This window comes from Carcharhinus amblyrhynchos, chromosome 2, assembly GCF_965287045.1.
Source record: "Carcharhinus amblyrhynchos chromosome 2, sCarAmb.v2.hapA, whole genome shotgun sequence".
NCBI lineage: Eukaryota > Metazoa > Chordata > Chondrichthyes > Carcharhiniformes > Carcharhinidae > Carcharhinus > Carcharhinus amblyrhynchos.
Genome location: NC_137325.1, coordinates 43180239 through 43207903, shown reverse-complemented (window position 1 = coordinate 43207903; position 27665 = coordinate 43180239). Strand labels below are relative to the sequence as shown.

Here is a 27665-nt window from a genome sequence, read left to right as displayed (position 1 = left end):
TATACCTTGATCAGGTCACCCCTCATCTTTCGCCTCTCCAAGAAGAAAAGGCTGAGCTCCCTCAAACCTATCCTCATAAGGCATGCTCCCCAATCCAGGCAACATCCTTGTAAATCTCCTCTGCATCCTTTCTATGGCTTCCACGTCCTTCCTGTAATGAGGCGACCAGAACTGAGCACAGTACTCCAAGTGACCAGGGTCCTATATAGCTGCAACATTACCCCTCGACTCCTAAACTCAATTCCTCGATTGATGAAGGCCAGTGCGCCACGCGCCTTCTTAACCACAGCTTTAACCTGCGCAGCTGCTTTGAGCGTCCTATGAACTCGGACCCCAAGATCCTTCTGATCTTCCACACTGCCAAGAGTCCTACCATTAATATTATATTCTGCCATCCTATTTGACCTCCCAAAATGAACCACTTCACACTTATCTGGGTTGAACTCCATCTGCCACTTCTCCACCCAGTCTTGCGGTAAATTTCCGCCCAATCTTCTCACAATTGGCAAGTTAGCCAGTTATAGGCAGTATATATTCTAGAGAGATTTTTTAACTTTGCTGTGGAGCTAGAAATTGAGGCTGATCTTAAATACTGAATTATTTTTACATTTCAAAAATTTTATTCCTGCACTTTTTGAGTCATCGTGCACCTGTCACATCAAGTTGTCAGGTTATAAAGATTTGCATGAAATGTAAATAATAACCTGACTTTACAACAATAAAGTCAAGGGTAGTGATGCCAACTTTTGATGAAGATGTTGGAATTTTTTTAATATCACTTCTACCCTGTAACTGAAGTTCTGGTAGATGAAACATTGTATTGAAATGAAATTCCACATGTCACTATGCAAATATCTCCGGTTTATTGAAGAGAGACACAGCTTTTGATTTCCCAAGCCAGGATTTTATGAATCCTGCTGCCCAGCAGAATATTACAGTCTTGCTGAATTAAATGAAAATTTACTTTAAATTTAAAGTCGTGCAGTTTTGGTCTGAGGAATCAGATGATATTCTACAGGACTGCTTCAAGTCAACGGACTGGTCAATATTTAAAAACTCAGCAACCAACCTGAATGAGTACAACACTACAATAACTGACTTCATTAGTAAGTGTGTAGAAGACTGTGTGCCAAAGAAGTAAATCCATGTATATCCCAACTGGAAACCATGGATGGACAGGGATATCTAATGCTTAGTGAAGTCTAGGTCTGAGGTGATCAGGTCAGGTGATCCCGATTTCCACAAGAAAGTGGAGATGTCTCATCAATTGGGCAATAGTACCCTGTGCGAGAACCTCTCCGGCTACGTTGAGGGCACCCTGAGACCCATTGTACAAAGAGCCCCCCGCTTTTGTTGCATCACTACGGACTTCCTACAGAAACTTAGCACACATGGAGCAATTGAGCCAGGAGCACTCCTCGTCACAATGGACATCTCAACACTCTACACCAGCATCCCCCACGATGATGATGGCATTGCTGCAACTGCCTCAGTGCTCAACACCGACAACTGCCAATCTCCAGATGCAATTTTACAACTCATCCGCTTCATCCTGGACCACAATGTCTTCACCTGCAACAACCAGTTTTTCATCCAGACACACGGAACAGCCATGGGACCAGATTTGTACCTCAATATGCCAACATCTCATGCACAGGTTCGAGCAAGACCTCTTCACCGCACAGGATCTTCAACCAATGCTATACACTAGATAAACCAATGACATTTTCTTCCTTTTGGACTCATGGTGAACAATCACTGAAACAATTGAATGATGACATCCACAAGATCCATCCCACCATGAGACTCACCATGGACCACTCTCCAGAATCAGTTGCATTCTTGGAGATATGCATCTCCATCAAGGACAGTCACCTCAGCACTTCACTGTACCACAAACCCACAGATAATGTCATGATGCTCCACTTCTCCAGCTTCCACCCTAAACACGTTAAAGAAGCCATCCCCTACAGACAAGCCCTCCGTATACACAGGATCTGCTCAGATGAGGAGGGTCGCAACAGACACTGCCAGACTGTTCATAAGAACATGATATGGTGCTCGACTCATTGATCGACAGTTCCGATGTGCCACAGTGAAGAATGGCACCAACCTCCTCAGAAGACAAACACAGGACACGGTGGACAGAGTACCCTTCGTCATCCAGTACTTTCCCGGAGCAGAGAAGCTATCACATCTTCTTCGGAGCCTTCAACACGTCATTGATGAATACAAACATTTCGCCAAGGCCATCCCCACACCCCCACTTCTTGCCTTCAAACAACTGTACAACCTCAAACAGACCATTGTCCGCAGCAAACTACCCAGCCTTCAGGAGAACCGTAACCACGATGCCACAGCAACTTCTGCAAGACATGCTGGATCATCGACACGGATGCCATCATCTCACATGAGAACACCATCCACCAAGTACATGGTACACACACTTGCAGCAACGTTGTCTACCTGATACGCTACAGGAAAGGATGTCTGAAACATGTACATTGGGGAGACCATGCAGATGCTACGGCAATGGATGAATGAACACTGCTTGACAATCACCAGGCAAGAGTGTTCTCTTCCCTTTGGGGAACACTTCAGCGGTCAGGGGCATTCGACCTCTGATCTTCGGGTAAGCGTTCTCCAAGGCAGCCTTCATGACACATGACAGCGCAGTGTTTCTCTTCAACTCTGTTCTAAACTGACCCCCCCTTATTTTAAGGCTGTATCCTCTAGTTCTTATTTCCTTTCTAAGTGGAAAGAATCTCTCTGCCTCTGCCCTATCTAGCCTCTTCATTATCTTATATGTCACTTTAAGATCACCCCTCAGCCTTCTAAACTCCAATGAGTACAGGCCCAATCCACTCAATCTCTCTTCATAAGCTAACCCCCTATCTCCGCTACCAGCCTGGTGAACCTTCTCTGCACCCCCTCTAAGGCCAATATATCCTTTCATAAATAAGGGGACCAAAATTGCGCACACTACTCCAGTTGTGATCTCACCAGTATCCTGTACAATTGCAGCAAGACCTCCTGCTTTTATACTCCATCCCCCTCGTGATAAAGGCCAACATTCCATTTGCCTTCTTGATCACCTGCTGCACCTGCAAACTGACTTTTTGCGATTCATGCACAAGGACCCCCAGGTCCCTCTGCACAGTAGCATGTTGTAATTTATCACCATTTAAATAATAGTCCATTTTACTATTATTCCTTCCAAAGCGGATAACCTCACACTTGTCAATGTTATACTCCTTCTGCCAGATCCTCACCCACTCACTCAGCCTATCCAAATCTCTCTGCAGACTTTCCACGTCCTCCATGCAATTTGCTTTCCCACTCATCTTTGTGCCATCAGCAAACTTTGTTACCCTAAACTCGGTCCTCTCCTCCAGATCGTCTGTGTACATGGTAAACAGTTGAGGCCTCAGCACCGATCCCTACGGCATGCCACTAGTCACCAACTGCCAACCAGAAAAGCATCCATTTATTCCAACTCTCTGCTTCCCATTAGATAGCCAATCCTCAATCCACGCTAACACTTTATCCCCAACTCCGTGTACCTTAATCTTCAGAGCAACCTTTTGAGAGGCACCTTATCGAACGCCTTCTGGAAATCTAAAAACACCACATCCACCGGTTCCCCTCTGTCAACCGCACTTGTTACATCTTCATAAAAATCCAGTAAGTTCGTCAAACACGACTTTCCCTTCATGAATCCATGCTGCGTCTGTTTGATCGAACCATTCTTTTCCAGGTGTCCTGCTATTTCTTCTTCAATGATGGATTCCAGCATTCTTCCAACTACGGACGTTAAGCTAACTGGCCTGTACTTACCCGCCCTTTTTAAACAATGGCGTCACATTAGCTGTTTTCGAATCAGCCAGCACTTCCCCGGAGTCCAGCGAATTTTGATAAATTACTACTAATGCACCTGCTATTACTTATACCATTTCTTTCAGTACCCTGGGATGCATTCCAACTGGGCCTGGGGTCTTGTCAACCTTTCGTCCCATTAACCTACCAAGCACTACCTCTTTAGTAATAGTAATCGTTTTAAGGACCTCACTCCCTACAGTCCCACGACTGTCAATTTTTGGCAAGCTATTAGAATGCTGTCGGGATAGTTTCCTCAAACAGTATGTTACAGAACCTATGAGGGAGTGAGTTATCTTGGAACTGGTCCTGTGTAATGAGACTGGTAGAATTAAAGGTCTTTTGAGGGATCCTCTTGGGATGAGTGATCATAATGTGGTTGGATTTTTAATACAGATGGAGGGTGAGAAAGTAGGGATGGTGATGGGAGGATGGGGGGGTGCAGGTGGAAGAGGGATGGTGGTGGGGGGATGTGGGACCATTAAAATCATGGCCCAAGTTATTTTTGCGTGCTGATTTATTTATGGTGACTTTTTATTTTGGAATATAGTTGAATGCTATTTCTTCAATGTCTGGACAGGAAACAAGTAAACATTACACATAGAAACATAGAACATTACAGCACAGTACAGGCCCTTTGGCCCTCAATGTTGTGCCAACCTATATCCAATCCCAAGACAAAGTATCCCCTCCCTGTAATTCTGGAGTGCTCCATGCGCCTATCCAATAACCAGTTTCTGTGGGAGTTTGTGCAGTCTCCCTGTGGTTGCGTGGGTTTCCTCCGGGTGCTCCGGTTTCCTCCCACACCCCAAAGGTGTGCTCTTAGGCTGATTGGTGTAACAAATTGTCCCTAAATTATGCTCCCCTTAATCTGGTTTCCATTGGGGGTACCATAAGCATAGACATGGGTCAAGGGTGGAGGAGGAAAAACACATTGTTAAGATGGCGGCGTGGGCTCGTTGGGCCGAAGGGCCTGTTTCCCGTGCTGTGTTGTTCTTTGTTAACCACTTGAAAGTTCCTAAACTGTCTGACTCCACTATCACAGCAGGCAGTCTATTCCACACCCCAACACTGACTCAGAGTTCCACAAGCGTGTTTTGTATACTGTAAGGTTTGATTGTAATCTGTTCACTAATGCGTTCTGCATTAGTGTGATTCAGTTTATTGAAAGTAAAAGAGATTTTTTCAAGAGTAAATTGTCTCTTTTATCATACTTGATTTAATAATTGACTCTAGAAAGGTAAGAAAAGAATTCTTCTGCGCTCTGACTCCTGACTTGCTCTGTCGCCTGCAATTTCAAAACATGACATCTGGACATTTAATGGACCTTTGGCTCGTGTCCAGCTTCCTGTAACCTCTCAATTCATGGAAATTGCATCTGATTCTTTGAAATTGCTTATTTGAACAGATTTACTCTGAAGACAACATATTTGGATGTTGCTGCGCCACTGAACCTCCCCCTCAGCACCTCGACATGTCAAATTGCAGTTCTCTTTGGTAGCCACGCAGCAATATCCATCACTCATGCAACTCAAAAGTTTTGCAAAAACCATCAACTGCTAACTAAACAAAGCCATGTTGTCCAGTTAGCATCCTGTGTCACGACATTCCTAAGGAAATTTGGAGAGCATTCAGACCAATATCCTTCTGAAGCCTGGTTCAATTTTCACAGCCCTTCACAGAGCAGTTCCATAGATCTAAATGTATTATCATTTAAAGATACCCAGAGAGATCGGGAACTGAGAAGATGTGTTATACTTTAATGCTGGTACTTGGTCTTGGTACAATACTCATGAAGGCACATTGCACCTTCTGTTTTACTTCAGCAACTGAAATAACATCTGGGTTCTGTGATCTCATAATGCATTGGCTTGAAAAGTATTTCAAGCTAAACAAGACACAATGTACGTAACGTATTTCTCCCTTCTTATTGGAAATGCCAGTTTAACAAAACATTTTCTGAACTAGGGAAAGAGGTTAGACTGCCTCAAAAAAACACACACATGGGTTTGAGACTGATGATAGAGTTTAGGAATTGTAACAAAGTGAAGTTGGCTGATACAGGTGAAGGTGAGACAACCTCAATTTTGGTCAGGCTATACTGAGAATGTGAGATTGGACTGGACATTCCTTGACTTGGAGATGGCTCACTTGAAGTGGTGAAATTATGCTCTTTCGTGAAAGTTATATCTCTAGATGGATTGTGACTTGGCAACAATTAGTCAATGTTTCCGCCAGGTAAGATCATTCAGTTTGGACTGCATGAAACAGTCCTGTCTGAGCGGTCACAGTAGCAGGAACCCATTTAGCTCTGGTAACATAATCACAAGCTAGAACTTCTCATCAAGAACAGAAAATTCTTGGCTTTGATTTTTGAGCTGTTTTCTCCACTTGTTATGCTGTTGATCTTGCACAACTTCTCATGCCTTTGCTGGTTTCAGCAAGTATTTGCTATCCCGTTGAGTAGAACTGCTGCATATGCTTTAGTCATAGCACGTGGCATGTTTTGATATGTCAGCAAAAATGTGTCCAGATGCTTTTGAATGGAGAAATGCCCTGGGTGGTTGATTGTAAAGTGTGTTTCATGGTTTGAACAAATCTTTTAGCTTATCCATTGATGGATGGGTGGTACTGTGTGCAGTTTTGGGCGCCGCACCTGCGCAAGGATATTTTGGCCTTGGAGGGAGTGCAGAGGAGGTTTACTAGGCTGATACCGGAGTTGAGGGGGTTGAGCTATGAGGAGAGGCTGAATAAACTAGGCTTGTACTCGTTAGAGTTTAGAAGAATGAGGGGAGATCTCATTGAGACGTATAAGATGATGAATGGGATGGATAGGATAGAGGTGGAAAGACTCTTCCCGCTCAAAAAAGACAGTAGGACTAGGGGGCACAGCCTCAAGATAAAGGGGGGGCGGTTCAGAACGGAGTTGAGGAGGAACTTCTTCACTCAAAGGGTGGTGAATCTCTGGAATTCTCTGCCCGTTGAAGTGGTGGAGGCTGCCTCGCTAAATATTTTTAAGAAGCGGGTTGATGGGTTTTTGATAAGAGAAGGGATTAAGGGTTATGGGGAGAGGGCGGGAAAGTGGAACTGAGCCACGACAGATCAGCCATGATCTTATTGAATGGCGGGGCAGGCTCGAAGGGCCAGATGGCCTACTTCTGCTCCTATTTCTTATGTTCTTATGTTCTTATGTTCTTATGGTGCTGAGGTGATGTGATGAATTCTATTATGTCTCAAAAAATTCTCAGACTCTGCAAGAAAAACTAGGCCCATTGTCGGTCATAAATTGCTCTGGTAATCAGTAATGACTGAATATTTCTCCTCCTTTGAACTGTGCTCCCAGCAGTATTAGAGGACATCACTGAAACTTTGACTATTTGGAATGAGTATCCACAACTACTATGAACATTATTCCTTCAAATGGACCAGCTGGACTAGCAAAATCAATGTTAACGAGCTGCCAAGAGATTTCTGGCTAATCCCATGGTTGAGAGGGTGCTAATTGAAGCATATTTTTCACACACTGACATGAAGAACAAAACCTTATCTTGGCTTCAATGTTATGGTCCAGGCCAGGCCACCAATAAGGTCGTCTCTATGAAGAAGTGGAAATTGTTCAGTACATAACACTGGGTTAACTGTTAACCTTGATATCCCCACAGATGAAAATGGGGATATCTTTCATGAGCACTGGAATGATGATTGCATATTCATGATGGGGGCAGGTACCAAGACTCTTATCTTGACCAGATTCTCCAGGTCAGCTTTGACCTTTGGTCATTGACATAAGGCATGGTTCTGGCCTTCAGAAATTATGGTTGAGTCAGCTTTGATGTTCTATTTAATAGTAATTCTCTTCATCCTTTCCAAATCTCCTTTGAAAACAGCGGCATGTTTTTTTTATAACATCTGTCAAACCAGCTTCTTCCTTTGCAATGCTATGGATTCAATGATTTTCCCACAATGCACTGGCTTGCAAAGTATGACAAGCTAAGCAAAACTAACAGTGCAAAACACAATGGGACTGTTGTTTTCTTGATTCAGCAAACAAGTGACCCTTCAGATCCAGACCACTAGAAACCTGAAGACTGAAATATATTCTTACAGACTCTTGCACACTGACCAATATGTGTCTCCTGTAATGTCATTGCTTATGCCTTGCTCATTGAGGGACAGATGGCACATAGCACTCTAGTAAGTAACACCTATCCTCGTACCAGGATTGCATTTTGTAAGGGCTTTTTTTTTTAGGTTTTCTCAAAGACTACTTTTTGTTTTTGGGAGCTCCAAAGTGATCTCTGTATCTAGCTTTTCATGCAGCTGATATGTGCAGTACAGGATGAAGTCCATACTAACTTGCTGGATTATGTATGTTGGCATAGAAGTTTCAGAAAGGGGGAAAGTTGTCCTACCATTTGAAAGTTCATCACCTAAATTCCCAATTTAATAATAAAGTCTCTGCCTCCCCACCCAGCACCACCACAGGATTACAGGGAAATTAAGTGAGACAGACTCTGCTGCTATTGGCCTTAACAGTATTGTTGACTGAGAACAACCTAGGGTGTCTAGATTTTACTGCTGCTGACTACACACTAACTAACTAATCCAAGGCGTCCATGATCCCTTGCTGCCAAACAGCCTTACTGAATTGAGGCTTGATCCTTATTACAAGGGCACATGAGAGGGCTGGGAAAATTGCCAATGCCCGAAGTTCACCAACCTTCAACTTGATTTATTATTCTCACATGTATTTTTTTTTTGGCATGCTATATAGACAAAGTCTACCATTCATCGAGTACGTAGGGGAGAAGAAAAGGAGAGGATGCAGGATATAGTGTAATTATTAGCTAGGATGTAGAGAAAGATCAACTTAATATAAGGTAGATCCACTCAGTGGTCTGATGGATAGCAGGGAAGAAGCTGTTATTGACTCAGTTAGTATGTGATTTCAGACTTTTGCACCTTTTTTCCCAATGGAAGAAGGTGGAAGGGAGCATGTCCAGGGTGCGTGGGGTCCTTGATTGCGCTGGCTGCTTTTCTGAGGCTATAGGAAGTGCAGAAGGAGTCAATGGATGGTAGGCTGGTTTGCATGATGGACTGGGCTATGTTCACAACCTTTCACAAATAAATTCAAATCAATTGTTACTGTTTCTTTACTTTTTGAGTGTTCCTGAAGCTGCATTTTATTGAGATACATCCACTGGCAAAGATTTGTCTCCCAAGTGGCAATGCTTATCTAAAGGGCTGTGCCAACTTTTTAATTACAGTTTTCAGTGAATCAGTTTTAACGTTACTGGCTCTCTAGCCATTTCCTTCCTCCCTCTCATCTAGCAACTGATCAAAGAAATTGGTAGTGGTGCAGCTGGAAGTCTCCTGCATGGCGGCAGTGGGACAGATCATAATAACTGCTCCTTGATGTGGGACAGACCGACCAGGAAAACTGCTCCTTGATTTCCAACTGCAGCTTCTCTCTTTCCTATGCTTCATGCTTTTCAGGAGGGAATCTATGATTGCAGCAGCTCCTTGCGGATTCTGTCCCTTCTATGCTTGCTGCTGCTCTGCATATTTTCCTGGAAGTGATTTGTTGTACAGAGCCTTGGTCATACCCCACCTGGAGTACTGCATTTTAGGAGCCAAACCTTAGGAAAGATATTTTAACCTAGATGGGGCACCGATTCATCAGAATGATATCAGGGTATAAATCATGAGAACAGTTTGAATAAACTTGCCTTATAGTTCCTTGAGTTTTAGGTTGAGAAATCTATTCAAGGACCCTGATATTCATCCCTAGGTTGGATGCACAGAGTCAGGAATGTCTCGGCTTGGTGAACCCAATCTTTAAAAATGGTCACTCAGGTTTTTGGTTGGGTCATGGTAGTTGGCTTAACTAAAAGTCGGGATGGACAATCATGGAATTAATGCAGAAGCTGTTGGGTATGGAGGCAGGCTAGCTGCAAAGACTGCCTCATGCACCAGCACTGTTTTAAATTTTAAAAATACAAACTACATAGCTTTACTTTCGCATCGCCACATACTCCCTATGTCTCATCCCTGCCAACCTATGCCAATGCGATGCATCACTTTTTGTCCTTACTCCCTCAGTGCATTCACATAGTATGCTTACACATTTCCTGGATAGCTTCTGGCATTCGCTGGGCAGCTTTGGCAATTCCTTGACAGCTGAAAAGTTGCATTGAGTTTGTGCATAAAAAGTGCATGGTCGTATTGGATCCCAATCAACCAAATGGTGCCTTATTTCTTCCAAAGGAGTACCTTATCTCTCCGAAGGGATGTTATGGCTATCCAAAGAATCCACCAATTTCAATGTCCAGGGGTATCAAGTGTTTAGGAAGGATAGGCAGGAGGAAAAAGGTGGGGGGTGTAGCTCTGCTGATTAAGGATAGCATCAGGGTGGTAGTAAGGGATGATATAGGAACCAAAGAGCAGAATGTGGAATCGTTGTGGATGGAGATTAGGAACAGCAAAGGGAGGAAGACGCTGGTGGGTGTCGTTTATACGCCCCCGAATAATGATCTGGAGGTGGGGCGGGCTGTTAACGCGCAAATAAATGCGGCGTGCAGGAATGGGATGGCGATAATTATGGGGGATTTCAATCTACATATTGATTGGTCGACCCATGTTGGACGCGGTGGGCTTGAGGAGGAGTTCTTGGAATGCTGCCGGGATAGTTTCCTCGAACAGTGTGTGTTGGAGCCGACGAGGGAGCGAGCTATCTTGGATCTGGTGTTATGTAATGAGGCGGGTAGAATTAGGGACCTTGTGGTGAAGGATCCTCTTGGGAAGAGTGATCATTGTATGGTGGAGTTTCTGATGCAGATGGAGGAGGAGAAAGTGGGTTCCCGGACATGTGTCCTTTGTTTGAACAGAGGGGAGTACGGTAGGATGAGAGAGGAATTGACGAATGTTGATTGGGGGAGCGCGTTGGAAGGTAGGTCTGCTGAGGAACAGTGGAGGATCTTTAAGGAGATCTTTCTTGGTGCTCAGCAGAAATTTATTCCGATGGTTAAAAAGGATCGTAGGAGGAGAGATAATCAGCCGTGGATAACGAAGGAGGTAAAGGAAAGTGTTAAATTAAAAGCAGATGCGTTTAGAGTAGCTAAGAGTAGTGGGCGAGAAGCGGATTGGGAGAGGTTTAAATGTGAACAAAGAATGACAAAGAAGTTGATAAAGAAGGGTAGGATAAACTGTGAAGCTGGGCTAGTGCTTAATATAAAAAAGGATAGTAAGAGTTTTTATAAATATATAAAAAGGAAGAGGCTGACTAGGGTGAACGTTGGACCCTTAGAGGATGAGAGGGGGGACTTAGTGGTGGGGGATGGGGAAATGGCTGAGGCCTTGAATAACTTTTTTGTTTCAGTCTTCACGGAGGAGGATGTGAATAATTTGCCGGGTGTTAACGATGGAAAGATGGTAGGAGTGGAGGGCCTGAATGACATTCTTGTTACTAGAGAGGCAGTGCTCGACAGACTGGAGGGACTGATTGTGGACAAGTCCCCAGGACCGGATGGAATGCATCCAAGGGTTCTGAAAGAAATGGCAGAGGTGATAGTGGATGCCTTGGTGATTATTTTCCAAACGTCGCTGGATTCCGGGGAAGTGCCGGAAGATTGGAAAACGGCTAATGTTACGCCGTTGTTTAAGAAGGGTGGCAGGCAAAAGGCGGGGAATTATAGGCCGGTTAGTTTAACGTCTGTTGTAGGTAAAATGTTAGAATCCGTGATCAAGGAGAAAATAGCGAGGCATCTTGAGGAGAATTGATTGATAGAGCAGATGCAGCACGGTTTCGTTAAGAGGAAGTCGTATCTGATGAATTTATTGGAGTTCTATGAGGATGTGTCTAGGGCGGTGGACAGAGGAGAGCTGGTGGATGTGGTGTTTCTTGATTTTCAGAAGGCGTTTGACAAGGTGCCTCACAAGAGGTTATTACAGAAGGTCAGGGGGCATGGAGTTGGGGGTAGGCTGTTAGTGTGGATAGAGGATTGGCTGTCAAATAGGAGGCAGAGAGTGGTGGTCAATGGGTGCTATTCGGATTGGAGGTTGGTGACTAGCGGAGTGCCCCAGGGGTCGGTGCTGGGGCCTCAGCTATTTACCATTTATATAGATGATCTGGAGCAGGGAACCGAGTGTATGGTGTTGAAATTTGCTGATGACACCAAGATTGGTGGAACGGCAAATTGTGCGGAGGGTGTGGAGAGTCTGCAGAAGGATCTAGATAGGCTGGGTGAATGGGCCAGGAATTGGCAAATGGAATTTAATGTTGGCAAGTGTGAAGTTGTCCACTTTGTTAGGAATAATGGTAGGAAGGACTATTACTTACATGGCGAAAAACTGCAGCATGCGACGGTGCAGAGGGACCTCGGGGTCCTTGTGCATGAGTCGCAAAAACCCAGCCTGCAGGTGCAGCAGGTGGTCAGGAAGGCGAATGGGATGCTGGCCTTCATAGCGAGGGGGATTGAATATAAAAGTAGGGAGGTCTTGCTGCAGCTGTATAGGGCACTGGTGAGGCCGCAGCTGGAGTACTGTGTGCAGTTTTGGTCGCTGCACTTACGCAAGGATATTTTGGCCTTGGAGGGAGTGCAGAGCAGGTTTACTAGGCTGATAGCGGAGTTGAGGGGGTTGAACTATGAGGAGAGGCTGAATAAACTAGGCTTGTACTCATTAGAGTTTAGAAGAATGAGGGGAGATCTCATTGAGACATATAAGGTGATGAATGAGATGGATAGGATAGAGGTGGGAGAGGCTCTTCCCGCTCAGAAAGGACAGTAGGACTAGAGGGCACAGCCTCAAGATAAAGGGGGGGCGGTTTAGAACGGAGTTGAGGAGGAACTTCTTCAGTCAAAGGGTGGTGAATCTCTGGAATTCTCTGCCCGTTGAAGTGGTGGAGGCTGCCTCGCTAAATATTTTTAAGACGCGGGTTGATGGGTTTTTGATAAGAGAGGGGATTAAGGGTTATGGGGAGAGGGCGGGAAAGTGGAACTGAGCCACGACAGATCAGCCATGATCTTATTGAATGGCGGGGCAGGCTCAAGGGGCTAGATGGCCTACTCCTGCTCCTATTTCTTATGTTCTTATGTTATGTTCAAAACCTCCTCTGATTTGACTGGTGTGCGCTGCATAATCCGGGATTCACGTAGCTAGGGTTCAAAAATCAGGTCCGTGGAGGCAGCTGGTGATTTAAATGGCCAATTGCCTCCATGATTTGCGCATGCATGAATTCCAGCCTGACTTCGCTGCCAAGATGGGAAATGCTAGGTTAAGAGACAGGACTCAGAAATTTTGGCTGTGGTGCAGTTCCTCTCTGTCATGGCAAAAATCTAGGCCACAGTTTTTAAAACGATAAAGGCTTAATTCAAAGAAACCAATTCTTGTGGTAGGAGACTTCATGACAAGAGGGCACACGTTTATATAAAAATAGAACTTAATTTTCCATGAATGTAAGCCATAATCAACTGTCAGAGCAGACAGTTCCTGGACGAGTAGTTACAGAAACATCAGAAGCAAATATTCAATATGTGTTGGTTCCAGTGGTATTATTGACTAAGGAAACAGTAAATTGCACATATAGGATCAGATGCAGCTGTTTCTCTGTCTAATAAAGTTGATATCTGATCACTGAAGCCATAGATGTTGCCATTTAAAATGAGGCTAGTTCCAGAAATATAATGATTCCAATCACTTGTGTAGAAAGTGAGTGAGAGTTGATGTTCATGAATATAGTTTCTGTGAATAAGAAAAGCTGTGTATGAATAAATCCACAATCCTAAGTGAGAAACCACAGTGATACTCTACAACATTTTTAAGACTGAAAATCTTTAAGAGAATTGTTCACTTGAAGAGTAAGGTGAAAACATTATGTCTGCATGTCCATTAAGCTAGTTTTCTCAAAAAGATCACTTATTCTGCAGATACAGGTTGCAAGTCATGTTTCTGACTGGTGATCAGTGATTCTTTTAGTGTGCTGTATTTTTGCAAGAGCTGGAACGTGGTGGCTAAGCAGTTAATGCCAGCTGTTACTCAGGATACCAGTCTTACGTGAGTCAGCAGGTTTCATTCCAGAAACTTGAGCGCAAAATCTAGCCTAATACATCAGTACAATACAATGCCAGTTCTGTCAAAAGCCCTGTGTTCTGGAAAGGATGTTAAACTGAAGTTCTATCTTTCCTCCCAGGTGGACATAAAAGTTCCCATCACACTATTTGACGCAGAGCTTGATGTAGTCAAGCTCGTAGACAAGTCTGATTATCTAGTCTTTAAAAGGATATGAATAATAGAAATAATGTTCAGATAAACCTCCAAATTTAAACTTGTATTCTAACATCTCTGAAAGGACCATTGATTTGATTGATCTTCCTCGTCACTTGCATTGTACGCTGCTTTAGAAATGTGGGAAAGAGTTAATCCATGTGAGAGGAAGAGAAAGAGTAAGATGCAGACTTAGTGGGGAGTTTGTATGAGCAGTGCCCTACAAATAGTCAAAAGTTCCCTTCAGAATTTGTGGGGGAAATGGTATTTTAGCTTGAAAGTTGGTGAGTTCTGCTGTTGAAATAAATATGGGAAGAAGCTGTCAGCTAACACATGTTCTCAGATTGTTGTTCTGCTTTCCATTTTTTACTTGACTAATTCCTCTTTCATCCTCTCACTTAAGTAATATGGCAGTGAAACAGCTATGGTGGCAGTTGCATTCCAGCTGATCCACTCATTAGTTCTGATGGCATACCATTCAGTGTATACCGTTGAGTGTTTTGCACCGTACCTCATATTTGATTGTTTCCTGCTACCCAGTCTATTACTGAAAATGCTTTTGTCCCTTGAACATAACACCTAACGAAGCTTTCATCTCATGGAGGGTGACCTAAGATATTCTAGATTTTGGAGTCAGGTTGTTAGTGAACTTGACTACATAGAATCATAGAAAAGTAATCTCAGTAGGAGACTATTCAGCTCATAATGCCTGTACCTGCTCACCTTCCCTCACTTTTCCCCATAGACATGTTACGTGATTTCATGCTGGCTGCCCATCTGTTAATTGGCCAGCCAGTGTGAAATGTGCATGGGGAAAGTCTCAGCTTCAGTGATCCAAGTAGGTAACAATGACATAGGTAGAATAGGAACAAACGTTCTGCTAAGGGAGTATGAACAGCTAGGAGCGAAATTAAAAAGCAGAACCAAAAAAGTGGAAATCTCTGGATTACTATCTGTGCCATGAGTCAATTGGCACTGGATCAATAAGATTAGGAAAGTAAATGTGTGGTTCAAAGATTGGTGTGGGTGCAATGAGTTTCAATTCATGGGACATTGGCACCGGTATTGGGGAAGACGGGACCTGTTCCAATGGGACGGTCAGGATCTGAATCATGCTGGGACAAGAATTAGAATTAGAATTAGAACATTACAGCGCAGAACAGGCCCTTCGGCCCATGATGTTGCGCCGACCAGTTTTTTTTTAAAAAACACTGACCCACTAATCTAAACCAATCCCTTTTCGTCCATAAACCTATCCACAGATCTCTTAAACGCCCCCAAACTAGGCGCATTTACAACCGCAGCAGGCAGGGCATTCCAATCCCTCACCACCCTCTGGGTAAAGAACCTAGTAGAGTCCTAGCAAATCATATAACTAGGGCTGTAGATAAGGCTTTAATCTAAATACTTGGTGGGAGGGTTCAATTGTATGGAGAATTAGAAAATCAAAGTTAAAGGAGAGGGTAGTAGTGCAGGTTAATGGAGCTGAAGGCTCAGGAGAGGTTAGTAAAGTTCCCAGACCATGTAATAGAACAGAGAGTATAGAAGGTGACAGGAACCTAACCTCGGGCAGAGCAAAAAAGGTGACAAGTATGAGAAGGGAGGTGGTCAATGCAGGACTGAGGGTGTGGTACCTAAATGTGCGCAGTATATGGAACAAGCTAAATGAGCTTGTTGCGCACATTGAAATTGGTCGATACAATGTTGTGGGCATCACAGAGACATGGTTGCAAGGGGTTCAGGGCAGGAATCAAAATTTCCAAGAATATGTGTCCCGTCAGAAGGACAGACAGATGGGCAAATGGGGGCCGTATCCCTCTATTCCCATCCTATTCCTGTTTTTGTCCAGACGTCCCTTAGAACTCACTATCGTATCTGCTTCCACAAACTTGAAATACTCCCCCACTGACCATTATCTCTGTGATATATGTGGTTGGGGTGTGTGCTGTATGGTTCAGGTTTTGATTTGACTTCTTATTGTCACATGTACTGGGATATGCTGAAAAGTATTGTTTCTTGATTTGACTTCTTATTGTCAATGTACTGGGATATGCTGAAAAGGATTGTTTCTTGCGCACATTGCAGATAAAACATAACTCTTATAGAATACATGGGGACCATCTATACCCAGGGGAAGAGGTTAGGAAGTCAGTCTAGGATTGATTGAGAAGCTGTGCACACCTCGACTCAAACATCATAATCTCTACATAGCAAAGACTGACTTCAGGTTGCTTTCTTCAACAAAAAGCAGATATATAACAATGCAATGTATGGACAGATGGACAGCCAAGCAAACCACTACAGATAATTGAGAAGTATATCGCCTGCTAAGGTTTCGTTGCTGAAAGTTTATCTATTTCTCAGCTCAGACTGCCTCCTCTATTTGTTTTATAGCCCACCCAATTTGTAGCTATGATCTATATATTTTGCAATACCATCTCTTTATTACATTTGCCCCCTCTTTAAACTGTATTTTTCCCATTTCCACAGCACTTGCTTCATTCTTAGTGTAATCAGAAGTTTGAACAGTCCCTTTCAAGAGGAAGTTGCCACATTGTGAGGAGGGGCCCGGTTCTTCTGCAATAATGTTCAAATGATTGGAACAGTGATCCAAAATGCCCTTATTAAGGTGCAAACCAAACTTATGAAATTAAGTGATGTTCTTATTTGTGCAATTATACCCAGAGTAAGTAGCTATAGCTACTAATGCAAAAATAAATGTGTGTACTGTTGGCACAGAATAGCGAGCAAGCCCCTTTTAACTGAATATCCTGTTAAGTAGGGCAGCTCTGTTAAATTCTGGTTGTTAACTTATAAACTGATCCCATAGATTGGCAATTAATACAGAAGCATTTGGAAAGAGAAGACTGGCACTGCATTTACCTGCATGAGTGCAATCTTTTTCATTTGCCACAGCCTTTTGATTTGACTTCTTATTGTCACATGTACTGGGATATGCTGAAAAGTATTGTTTCTTGCGCACTATGCAGATAAAACATAACTTTTAAAGAATATTTGGGGAGAAGGAAAGAGAGGGTGCAGAATGTAGTGTTACAGTCATAGCTAGAGTGTAGAGAAAGGTCAGCTTAATATAAGGTAGGTGCATTCAGAAGTCTGATTGGCAGCAGGGAAGAAATTGCTTGAGTCAATTGGCACATGATTTCAGACTTTTGTATCTTTTTCCTGATGGAGAATGATGAAGAAAGTATGTTGGGGGTGAGTGGGGTCCCTAATTATGCTGGCTGCTTTTGAGGCAGCAAGAAGTGTAAATAGACTCAATGGATGGGAGGCTGGTTTGCATGATGGACTGGATTGCGTTACACTCACAACCTTTTATAGTTTCTAGCAGTCTTGGTCAGAGCAGGAGCCATACTGCTCTGGAAAGGATGCTTTTAATGGTGCATCTGTAAACATTGGTGAGAGTCATAGAAGACACACTGAATTTCCTTAGACTCCTGAGAATGTAGAGGCGTTGGTGGGTTTTATTAACTAAAGCATCAGCGTGGAGGGACCAGGACAGGTTGTTGGTGATCTGGACACATAGAAGCTTGAAACTTTCGACCATTTCCACTTCATTGTTGATATGGACAGGGGCATGTCCTCCACTACGCTTTCTGGAGTCGATGACTATCTCCTTCATTTTATGACATTGAGGGTGAGATTATTGTCATTGCAGTGTTTCACCAAATTCTCTACCTCTTTCCTGTACTCTGTTTCATCAGTGTCTGAGTCCAACCCACTACACTAGCGTCAACAGCAAACTTGAAAACAAACTTGGCGCAAAATTTGCGCCAAGTCATTAATATATAAGGAGTGTAGTAAGGGGCTGAGGACAGAGCCTTGCAAGCATCGGTGTTGAGCATAATCATGGAGAGGGTGTTGTTGCCTTATTAAGATGTCAGCCAAACTTGTGAAATTAAGTGATGTTCTTATTTATGCAATTACATCAGAGTATGTAGTTACATCTACTTGTGCAAAAAAAATGTGTGTAGTGTTGGCACAGAATAGCGAGCTGGCCCCTATTAACTGAATATCTTGTTAAGTAAGGCAGTGCTGCTAAATTCTGGTTGTTAGCTTGGATCTAGGATTCAGTTACAGAGGGAGGAGCTGAGCCCGATGCCGTGAAGTTTGGAGTTGAATTTTGTTGGGATAATGGTCTTGAAGGCTGAGTTGTAGTCAATGTATAGGTGTCCTTGTTACCCAGGTGTTCCGGAGTTGTGTGTAGAACCAGGGAGATGACTTCTGCTGTGGACCTGTTCTCACCTGTTCTGGGCACTCCGGGAGGCTGGAATTGATTCATCCCATGGCTAACCTTTTGAAGTACTTCATAATGATGGAAATCAGAACCACCAGCTGGTAGTCGTTAAGGCACGCTGCCCAATTTTCTTTGGTACAAGGAAGATGGGTGTCCATTTAAAACAGGTAGGGACCTCAGATTAGTGTAAGGACAGGTTAAAGATGTCTGCGAATACCCCCACCAACTGGTCTGTGCAGGATTTGAGTGCTCGCCAATGTATTCCATCTGGGACAGTCGCTTTCTATGGGTTAACTTTCAAGAAGGTCAGTCTGAAGATCTGAGGTGGTGACCTCGGATACCGGTTCGGCCCAGGCTTCCAGGGATGATGACATCTTGTCACTGATCTTTTGTTCAAATTGGGCACAGAATGCGTTGAGCTCATCAAGAATTGTCATTGTGCTTGAATTTTAAGTGTCAGTTTTCAGTTCACTTACTTTCTTTGAGCTATACAAACTAATAATGTTCTGTGCATCTAAAGTAAAACTTGTAAATTACCAACACCTTAGGCAGTGGCATCAGCCATCCTATTTTACAGATGACCTTATTTTCAAAATGGCCATTTATAAATTCTAAAACCTTTCAGTAAAATGTGGAGTTCTTTAACAATATCCTTAGCAGAAGAGGAACTGTTTCATCTCCCAGGGATTCACCCATGCAACAACAAATCCTATTTATGTAGCATCCTTAATGAGTTAAAGATCAAGATACTTCATAGGGGTGTTAACAAACATATTTTGACATTGAACCACGATAAGAATATATTAGGCCAGATGGCCATAACTTTGACCAAAGAGACAGTTTTTGAGTATCCTAAAGACAGAGATAGAGAAAGAAAGGCAAAAAGGTTTAATGAAGAAAATTGTGTTAAGGGACTACATGGTTTGTGACGCATGAGTGTCTATTTTTCAGGATATTTCCTGGGTCAGTTTTTTGCAGAGTTGAAGAAACTCTGGAGACCTTTAAAAAGATGGGCGGGGTGGGTCCCAGATCTGGAAGTTCCAGATTCTGACAGGTTCCGTATTTGCTGGGAGGAGGAACCATCTTGGAACATGATTTGCACATTTGTTGAGTTCAAAGAGACCCCACTTTCATTGGAACAAGGCTTTTATCCCACAGAGTTAAAAATCTTTGGATAGGTGTAACTACAGGAGAGGTGAGAACTGTTATACTGTCAGGTTATTTAAATTGCCAGCCTTTTATTAATTGAAACCAAAGTTGAATAGAATTCTTTTTCAATAGCTGTTTGTTGACATAAAGCTAAGTGCTATCATTATAGCATGATTAATGCTAAGTTTAACCTATTATTGTCACGGTGAGGGTTGAATGCTCATAGTTGATTGACTGTGCAGAGTTTATTAAAGGAGGTGCTATAATGTGAATTTATTTTTGCTTGATAAGGGATTAAGTACTTGAGTGTGTTTAATTGTATTGAATGGGCTTTTGTGAATGAGAGTGTTTACTTATTATAGTGAAAGTGCAACATGACTCCTAAGGTCTGCCCATAAGTGAATAATGCATGCATTCGCACGCAGAATGTAATGGCAAAGGGGGTTGGGGGGCATAACATGGCAAGGACGCTATAAGGATACATGGGAGGGTGGATGGGGGCAGGAGTTCTACAGGGGCAATTGGAATGTGTGGGGAGTAGAGCATGGGTTAGCATGGGGATAATGAAGTGTGAGGGTTAGAGAATCTAATACTTAACAAAACAATTGTGATAAAGTCGCAGAAAAAAAGGGGGTTCTTTTTAAACAGTCCCAATGGTTGCTGCTGATCTGCGTCTCGGGAAGGTTGGACTGACTGCAGTACCACACACCCCTCCCTGCCTTCACTGTTAAATAAATCCTAAATCACAACATCTGTAGATATCATCAGCTTGAGATGCATAGAAATTACTCTCAGCGCTGCAAAGACCAGTGTATGTCCCTTTGAATGCGGTGAGCTCAGGTATTACTATTGTGCAATAATTATTCACTGAGAAAGTATACTCACCTGAAATAATTGATTTGTAATGTACGTGGATCAGCAATAATTACCTGCAGAGGACGGCTGAGTAGTATGAAGAACTATTAAGTTGATCATCTTCAGAAATGTTGACTTTAATGGCTGGTGTTGTTGTACTTATTGATGGATCTAAATTAGTAGTTCTCAGACATTGTGTCTTAGGACTCCTTATGAAGTGGATTAGTAATAATGGATTTCTCCCAAATTATAATGCTATATTAGCCATGATAGCCATATTATGGAAATGCTCTTTGTAAAGAGTGTTTTAATAATGCATTTTAAAAAGTAAGTATTTATTTACAAATATCAGTGAGATGGGTGGGTCTGCTTCTCACTGCAGAGTCGAATCATTTTGTCTCATCTCTCACACATGAGAGATATACCTTCAATTTTATGGTTTATCTTGATTTTGCAGTTTTAAAATAAGGCAGATCAGCTGAAATCTGCAAGTTATTGATTTAGTTGGTGAACTGAAGGAATGGTTATAAATTCTGTTACATGGGAGCACATAAATAACTTGTGAATGAAATTTTGCATATGCATTGATATATTACTGATCTGGATCAACGCTTATTTGAATCTGTATGTGTGTGTCAAAGTTCCAGGGCCGTCTCACTTCAAGCCTGCTGATTAAGATGATAGACCTGACTCCAGGATAAAATGCGGGCTTTCACCGTGGATATCCCTTTTCTTGGCAGCCTGTGAGGGAGGCGGTATGATGGTGGCAGGATAAGGCCCACCCCTTGATTCTTGCTTCCAATATGAAAATCTGGTCCTAACCGTTTTGACTTTTCACTTAGGTTTCTCAATTTGAAGAGTTTTTTAAAAAATGACACTCTTACCTGAATCAAGAATCTTATCAATACTACCAAAGTGGAAACGAAGGAAGGTTCAGCAGACTGATTCCTGGGATGGCAGGAATATGTATGGAGAGAGATTGAGGCAACTAGGCCTATGTTCACTGGAATTTAGAAGAATGAGATGGAATCTAATTAAAACGCATAAAATTCTGAAAGTGTTTTACAGACTGGATGCAAAGATGTTTCCTCTAGCTGGGAAAGGGGGTGGGGTCTAGAACAAAGAGTCTGAGGATACAGGGCAGGCCATTTAGCACTGAGATAAGGAGTAATTTACGTGCAGAGGGTGGCGAACCTTTGGAATTCTCTACCACAGAAGGTTGTCGAGGCCAAATCCTGGACTCAAGGGGATGTGGAGAGAGCACGGGAATATGGCTTTGAGATAGAGGATCAACCATGATCATCTTGAATGGCAGAGCAGGTTCAAAGCGCTGAATGGCTTACCCCTGTTCCTATCTTTCTGTATTTTTTAAGATCTGATGTGAAGCCCTGCATGAGGATGTCAGGACACAATCAAGCTGACATTTCTGTGAGGGAGAGCTGCAATGTTAGAAGCGCTGTCTTTCAGATAATATGTTAAACTGAGCCCTTGTCTGTCTTCCTGGGTGAATATGAAGGATCTCATGGCACAACTTGAAGAAGAGCCAGTTTTCTTTGCCAATGTTTATCTCACAACCACACACACCAGGAAACAGATTATCTGGTCATTTGTCTCATTGTTATTGGGAATTTTATTTGCAAATGATCTGCTGCATAGTAACAAAAGTAATTCCATGTAGTACAACTTTGGGCATCCTGAGGACATGAAAATTGCCATATAAGTGAAAATAAATTTTCTTTCCTCCTTCATTTAAAATTACACTGAACCGGAAGCTTTTGCATGATGCATTTGCTCCTTTATGTTGAGTAAAGTTGGTTATTTTCTCTTCACAGAAGCAAAACTGCACAACTCGAGAGAAATGGTCTCCTGGATCATAGATTCTACCTGGAAAAAACTTCAGAATCCATTCATCATTGGAATAATAGCAATAATGTTGAGTCCATGGTTTATCAGAAGACCTTACACTTTGGTAGGAAATCTTCTAAAATGGTAAGTGTACTGATTTTTATCAGCTTCCTTTTCACAAGTCCAACTGTTCTGCTGTTCTCTCTATAATCCTTTTTCCCTTTCCCTCGTCTAGGTGGGATTAGCTATCTGTATCTTTTTTACTGTCATTCCCCTAGTTATCTAGTAATCCTGTTGTGTTATCTCCTAAAGTAATTGCTGTGTAGCTCTGCATACCTCTCTTGTCCCAAATTCAACACACCTTGTGTGAAACCATGCCAATCGCCCGCTACAATGGTTGATGACAACAGTAACTTGAGTAAGTTTGTCGCTTTAAACTTACTTTCACATTCCATTGACTACCAGTCTTGGGCATCTATATATAGAGTGTTATTTAAGGGAAAAAAAGTTAAGACCAGTATGTTTTGTTCAAAATAAGTCCCTTAAACATTTTAGAAATAAATAATTTGTGCTGATAGACTGTACAGAAATGCTGACCATTTGTCTAACCTAAAACAATTTAAAAATGTTATGAATTGATTCATCAGTTTAGAATGATTGTATCAGTGGATGAGTACTTGGATCATTAAGTAAAAACTGTGCCGCCCACCAAAAAAGAGTTCTCATCATTGTTACATAACTTACTAACAAATTTTACTGCATTTAGCCTGATCTTTGATGGATGAAACTAAATATAAAAGCAGTAAGCCAACTGTTATCTTGCGTATTGTCATGGCTTTTTGAGGAGGTTCTCTGCGTTTCAAATATTCATATTTTAAAAAATAATTTAGTTGGAATGCCTAGTCACATATTCAGTGCACCAAAATATTTTTCATAAGCCTGTACACTTAATTTTAATGAGAGGTTATGAGTTTTGGAATTCTATATTTACAAAGCTCTCTATGCTATGCTTTATACCTCTTGGTGGAGTCAGAATGGGCGTTAGCTCTTTAACTCACCTGCATCATTTATGGTTTGCCATTGTTAGCAGAATTCAGAAACTTGCCATGTTAAGAACTTGTGAGCTTATTTGCATATTGCGTAAGAGCTTGGTGCTCTTAGGTGCTTTGTAAGTTTGAATTGATATGAAATAATGGTGAATGTATACACTTTTTGAAACTTGACTTTTCTCCTCATTTTACTGTTACAGGCTATTTAGGACGAGAAACAAAAGTAAGAGATGTTTTTTCCTGAATCAGTTATTACTTTCACATTGATTTTGTTCCATAAATTAAGCAGTGGAATAATATTTTTGTGCCTTGTTTTGGCTCAGAGAACGTTGCTGTTGGTCCTTTGACAGATGTTTTGGAATATGGAGAAAATGAATGGAAGGGAGAGACCAAACAAGCTGAACAGATGAGAAAGGTAAAAATAAGGCAAATTGTAACTGTTGGAACAACCATTATAAAGTAGTGTTGTGTTTACTTCTAAAGGTAAATGGATAGTTCCAACATAACACAACAAACTCTCAGCTACAGATTGTCCTCAATGTCATTGTTAAAATACATGTAGTATTTAATTCTATTTTCCAAATTCTTTACTGTTTAGTTTTCCTCATCCACTCAGAGCTTTTGTCAGATAGCTCAACTGAGATTTTCAGCTCATCTTTAAAAGTGGATTAATAATGATAATTAACTTTGCATTATTCAGTACATAATACCTAGATAGTAAATTTCTCTTGCTTGCCTAAGCAAAAGGCACAGTGGTTAGCATCGTAGCGTCACAGTGCCAGGGACTCGGGTTCAATTCCCAGCTTGGGTCACTGTCTGTGAGGAGTTTGCATGTTCTCCCTGTGTCTGTGTGGATTTCCTCCAGGTGCTCTGGTTTCCTCCCCCAGTCTAAAAGACGTGCTGGTTAGGTGCATTGGCTATGTTGAATTCTCCCTCAGGGTACTGGAACTGCTGGTGGAGTGTGGCAATTAGGGGATTTTCACAGTAACTTCATTGCAGTGTTAATGTAAACCTACTTGCGACACTAATAAATAAACTTTAATTGGTTACATTTTTCCTTTTGTTAGTGGGGTTTGCCCTGAAACTTCAGACAATACAAGACTCTTAAAGCCAGTGTCTCAGTTTAAAGGTGTATCTTCTTTTTGACCAGTGGCCGCTGGGAAAAGTCACCAAAGGGTCAGGGCTCCTCCAGACATAGGGTAGCTAGACCTCGCCAATGAATTCTGATGTACAGTGATTAGAAAAGGTCTTCTTATCAGGTATATCAATATTCATTAGCTTTGAATCAATCATCTTCAATATACATAAATCAACAATGATACCTGTCGTAAACTCCAATCAATTGCACTTTACCATCTGGCATAATGGTATTTCATTGGTTCATAAAATTCGGGAGTATTCTCCCATTTTGGCTAACTCAACATTCTGTGTCCCTTAGCAACCAGGTGCCTGGCCATTAAGTTCAAAGTTAACATTCTTTCACAGTCCCTTCCAGGTCACGGCCAAATCAGGCTAACACACGAGCCTACGTCCAGGTGTACATCCATCATATCTGGACAATGAATTAATCCTATTTATGAAGTTGCCCTGAATGTTCCACCATTAGAAAGTCTACTGATAAAACTTACATATTTCCAAAATTTAATTATTCGGAAGTGGTTTTGTCCTTTTGCCCTGTACCATCATGCTTTCGCAGCAATCTGCCTTTGGCAAAAGTGAGCAATGATTTTTATAAATACATTTATAAAGTAATTTCATATATTCAAAAAATCAACATGAATGTCTTAAATCATCACTTATTTAAATTTCTGACTGCATTTTATATGTATGCAGACTGTACACTTGTTGGCTAATAGGTCTGATTTAAAATCATTTATCTCAATGCTAGTAATTCTGTCAGTGTCTTAATATCTAATGATTTAAAATATTTTCTAACCTATTAGGATTTTTTCTCCCTACACTTTGTCAAGGAAAACAAAATGTGAACAGTCAGATTCTTCAATTTTTCCTGTTGGAGGAGGAGTTGGTGGGCAACAGTTGAGGACTTGAATTTTAACCTAAAAAAGGCTGGATTTGGGTTGGCTGAGGGTTAAAGTTTCAGGAATTTGTTTTGCAGACCCACCCACCAGCTCCAATATGAGTATTTCTGGCTTCAACTGAGGCTGGAGGATGGGTGGGTGACCAAGCAGTTCCAAGGAAGTAGATTGGAACTTTAATTATTACAGTGAGGCTAAAAACCTCATTATTGTTTGGTATTTCAACTTTAACTCTAGTTGGTTATGTTTGGCAGTGTTTACTGAGTTACGGAGAAAGGATCAAGAACCTTAGGACACTGATTTAAGGTAATTGGCAACAAGAGGATGTGGTGAGTTTTTAGAATCTGGAATCTGTATTCTGAGAATGTGATGGAGACAGATTCAATTACGGCATTTAAAAGATTATTATCTGGAGAAAAGACAAGGGAGTGGAACAAGGTGAGTGGCTCCTGCAGAGAGCCTGCACCAACATGATGGGCTGAATGGTTCCTGACTGTGCTGTAACCATTTGCCAATTTTAAAGGAAATCCAGCATGTTCATCGAGGTGGGGACATGGCGGTTCTAGGAGGTAAGCGCCTTTACACCTGTCACTTAATCCAAATGTCTGTCTGATGACTCTCCATGACATGTCTGGTGAGGACAGTCAAGCGGAATATGTGGCTTGTCACGAAAGGAAAATTCTGGACACCACCAGTGTCCTAGATGACCACACGTGCAGGAAGTTCTCCCAGCTGCAGAAGCTGGAGCTTTGGGTTTCGGAACTTGTGCAGTGTCTGGAAATACCATGGTGCACTTGTGAGGCTGTGTTAGGTGGATAGCACATTTAAGGAGGTTGTCATGCTGCAGCTGAAGGGATTAGAGGAAAGAAGGGAATGGGTGACCACTGGACTGTCCAAAAGAACAGGCAAGAATGCAGGAGCCCCTTGGAGTCCTGATCACAAATTGGTATTCATTTTGGATGCTGATGAGGGTGCTGGAACCTCAGAGATGTGATGTCAGAGCCAAGCTTCTGGCACCACAAGCTGCTTGACTATACAGGGGTGGGGAGGGAGAAGAAAGGAAAAGCAACAGTAAGAGGGGATTCTTTAGTCAGGCTATTAGACGGGCATTTCTGTGGTTGAAGATGCAACTCCAGGTTGGTATGTTGCCTGCCTGGTGCCAGAGTCAGGAATGCCACCGACTGGCTGCAGGGCATCCTACAAGGGGAGGGTGATGAGCTAGAAGTCATGGTACATGTTTCTACCAATGATATGGGCAAAGTGAGGAATGAGATCTTGCATCAAGAATTCAGGAAGCTAGGCAGTAGATTAAAAAGCAGGACCTCAATGGTTGTAATCTCTAGATTACTCCCGGTGTCACATGTGAGTGAATATAGAAATAGGAAAATAGGGCAGATGAATACGTAACTCAAGAGTTGATACAAGAGAGAGGGTTTTCAATTCTTTGATCAATGGAACCATGTTTGGGGAGGGTGGAACATGTACAAATGGGATGGTCTGCACCTGAATCACATTGGGGCCTACATCCTTCCAGGTAGGTTTGCCAATGCTGTTGGGAAGCATTTAAACTAATTTGGCAGGGTAAGGGGACACAAAATATTGGTGAAATAGAGACACATCATTCTACATTAAAGGAAGCAAGTCAAAGTGAATTCAGCTATGTTGAATGTCAAGAGAGTAAGGCAAGGCTGGATGGTCTTTACTTTAACTCATCAGTCTTACCTATTATACTCTTAGCATTAAAGGTGTAGATTGACACATAGATGTCTGATATTGTTGCCATCATAGAAATATGGTTGAGAGAAAGGCAGGACTGGCAACTCAACATTCCAGGATATAGGATCTTTAGGCAACAGAGGTAGATATAAAAAGGGAAGTGGCATAGCACTATTAATTAAAGTAAAAGTTTATTTATTCGTCACAAGCAAGGTTTACATTAACACTGCAATTAAGTTACTGTGAAATTCCCCTAGTCGCCACGTTTCAGCACCTGTTTGGGTCAATGCATCTAGCTAGCATTCTTTCATGTGGGAGGAAATGGGAGCAACCGGAGGAAATCCACACAGACACAAGGCTGCTGTGGGAGGTGAACAGGAAACTGCAGGAGCTCTATGACACATTTTTAATTTATTTTTGGCTACAGGGGAAGTGCCAGAGGACTGGAGGATGGCTAATATGGTTCCACTTTTCAAGAAGGGTGGTAGACATGAACCAGAAAATTACAGACTGATGAGTCTCACATCAGTGATAGGGAACCTATTGGAGGTAATTCTGAAGAAGTGAATTAATATCCACTTGGAAAGGCAGGGGTTAATTAGGGTAGCCAGTATGGCTTTG

At 42.2% G+C, this 27665-nt stretch overlaps 1 protein-coding gene across 3 annotated transcripts in view; it reads left to right on the top strand.

Annotated features, from left to right (window-relative positions):
• LOC145353999 (inactive ubiquitin thioesterase OTULINL-like) overlaps positions 1–27665 on the top strand; it is a 59562-nt gene that overhangs the window by 7712 nt on the left and 24185 nt on the right. For all 3 annotated transcript variants that reach the window (XM_080205089.1, XM_080205081.1, XM_080205072.1), the window contains exons 2-4: positions 22231–22387; positions 23493–23515; positions 23616–23707. In XM_080205089.1, coding sequence (XP_080061215.1) covers positions 22231–22387; positions 23493–23515; positions 23616–23707 — 272 coding nt within the window. The remainder of the gene's footprint in view (positions 1–22230; positions 22388–23492; positions 23516–23615; positions 23708–27665) is intronic.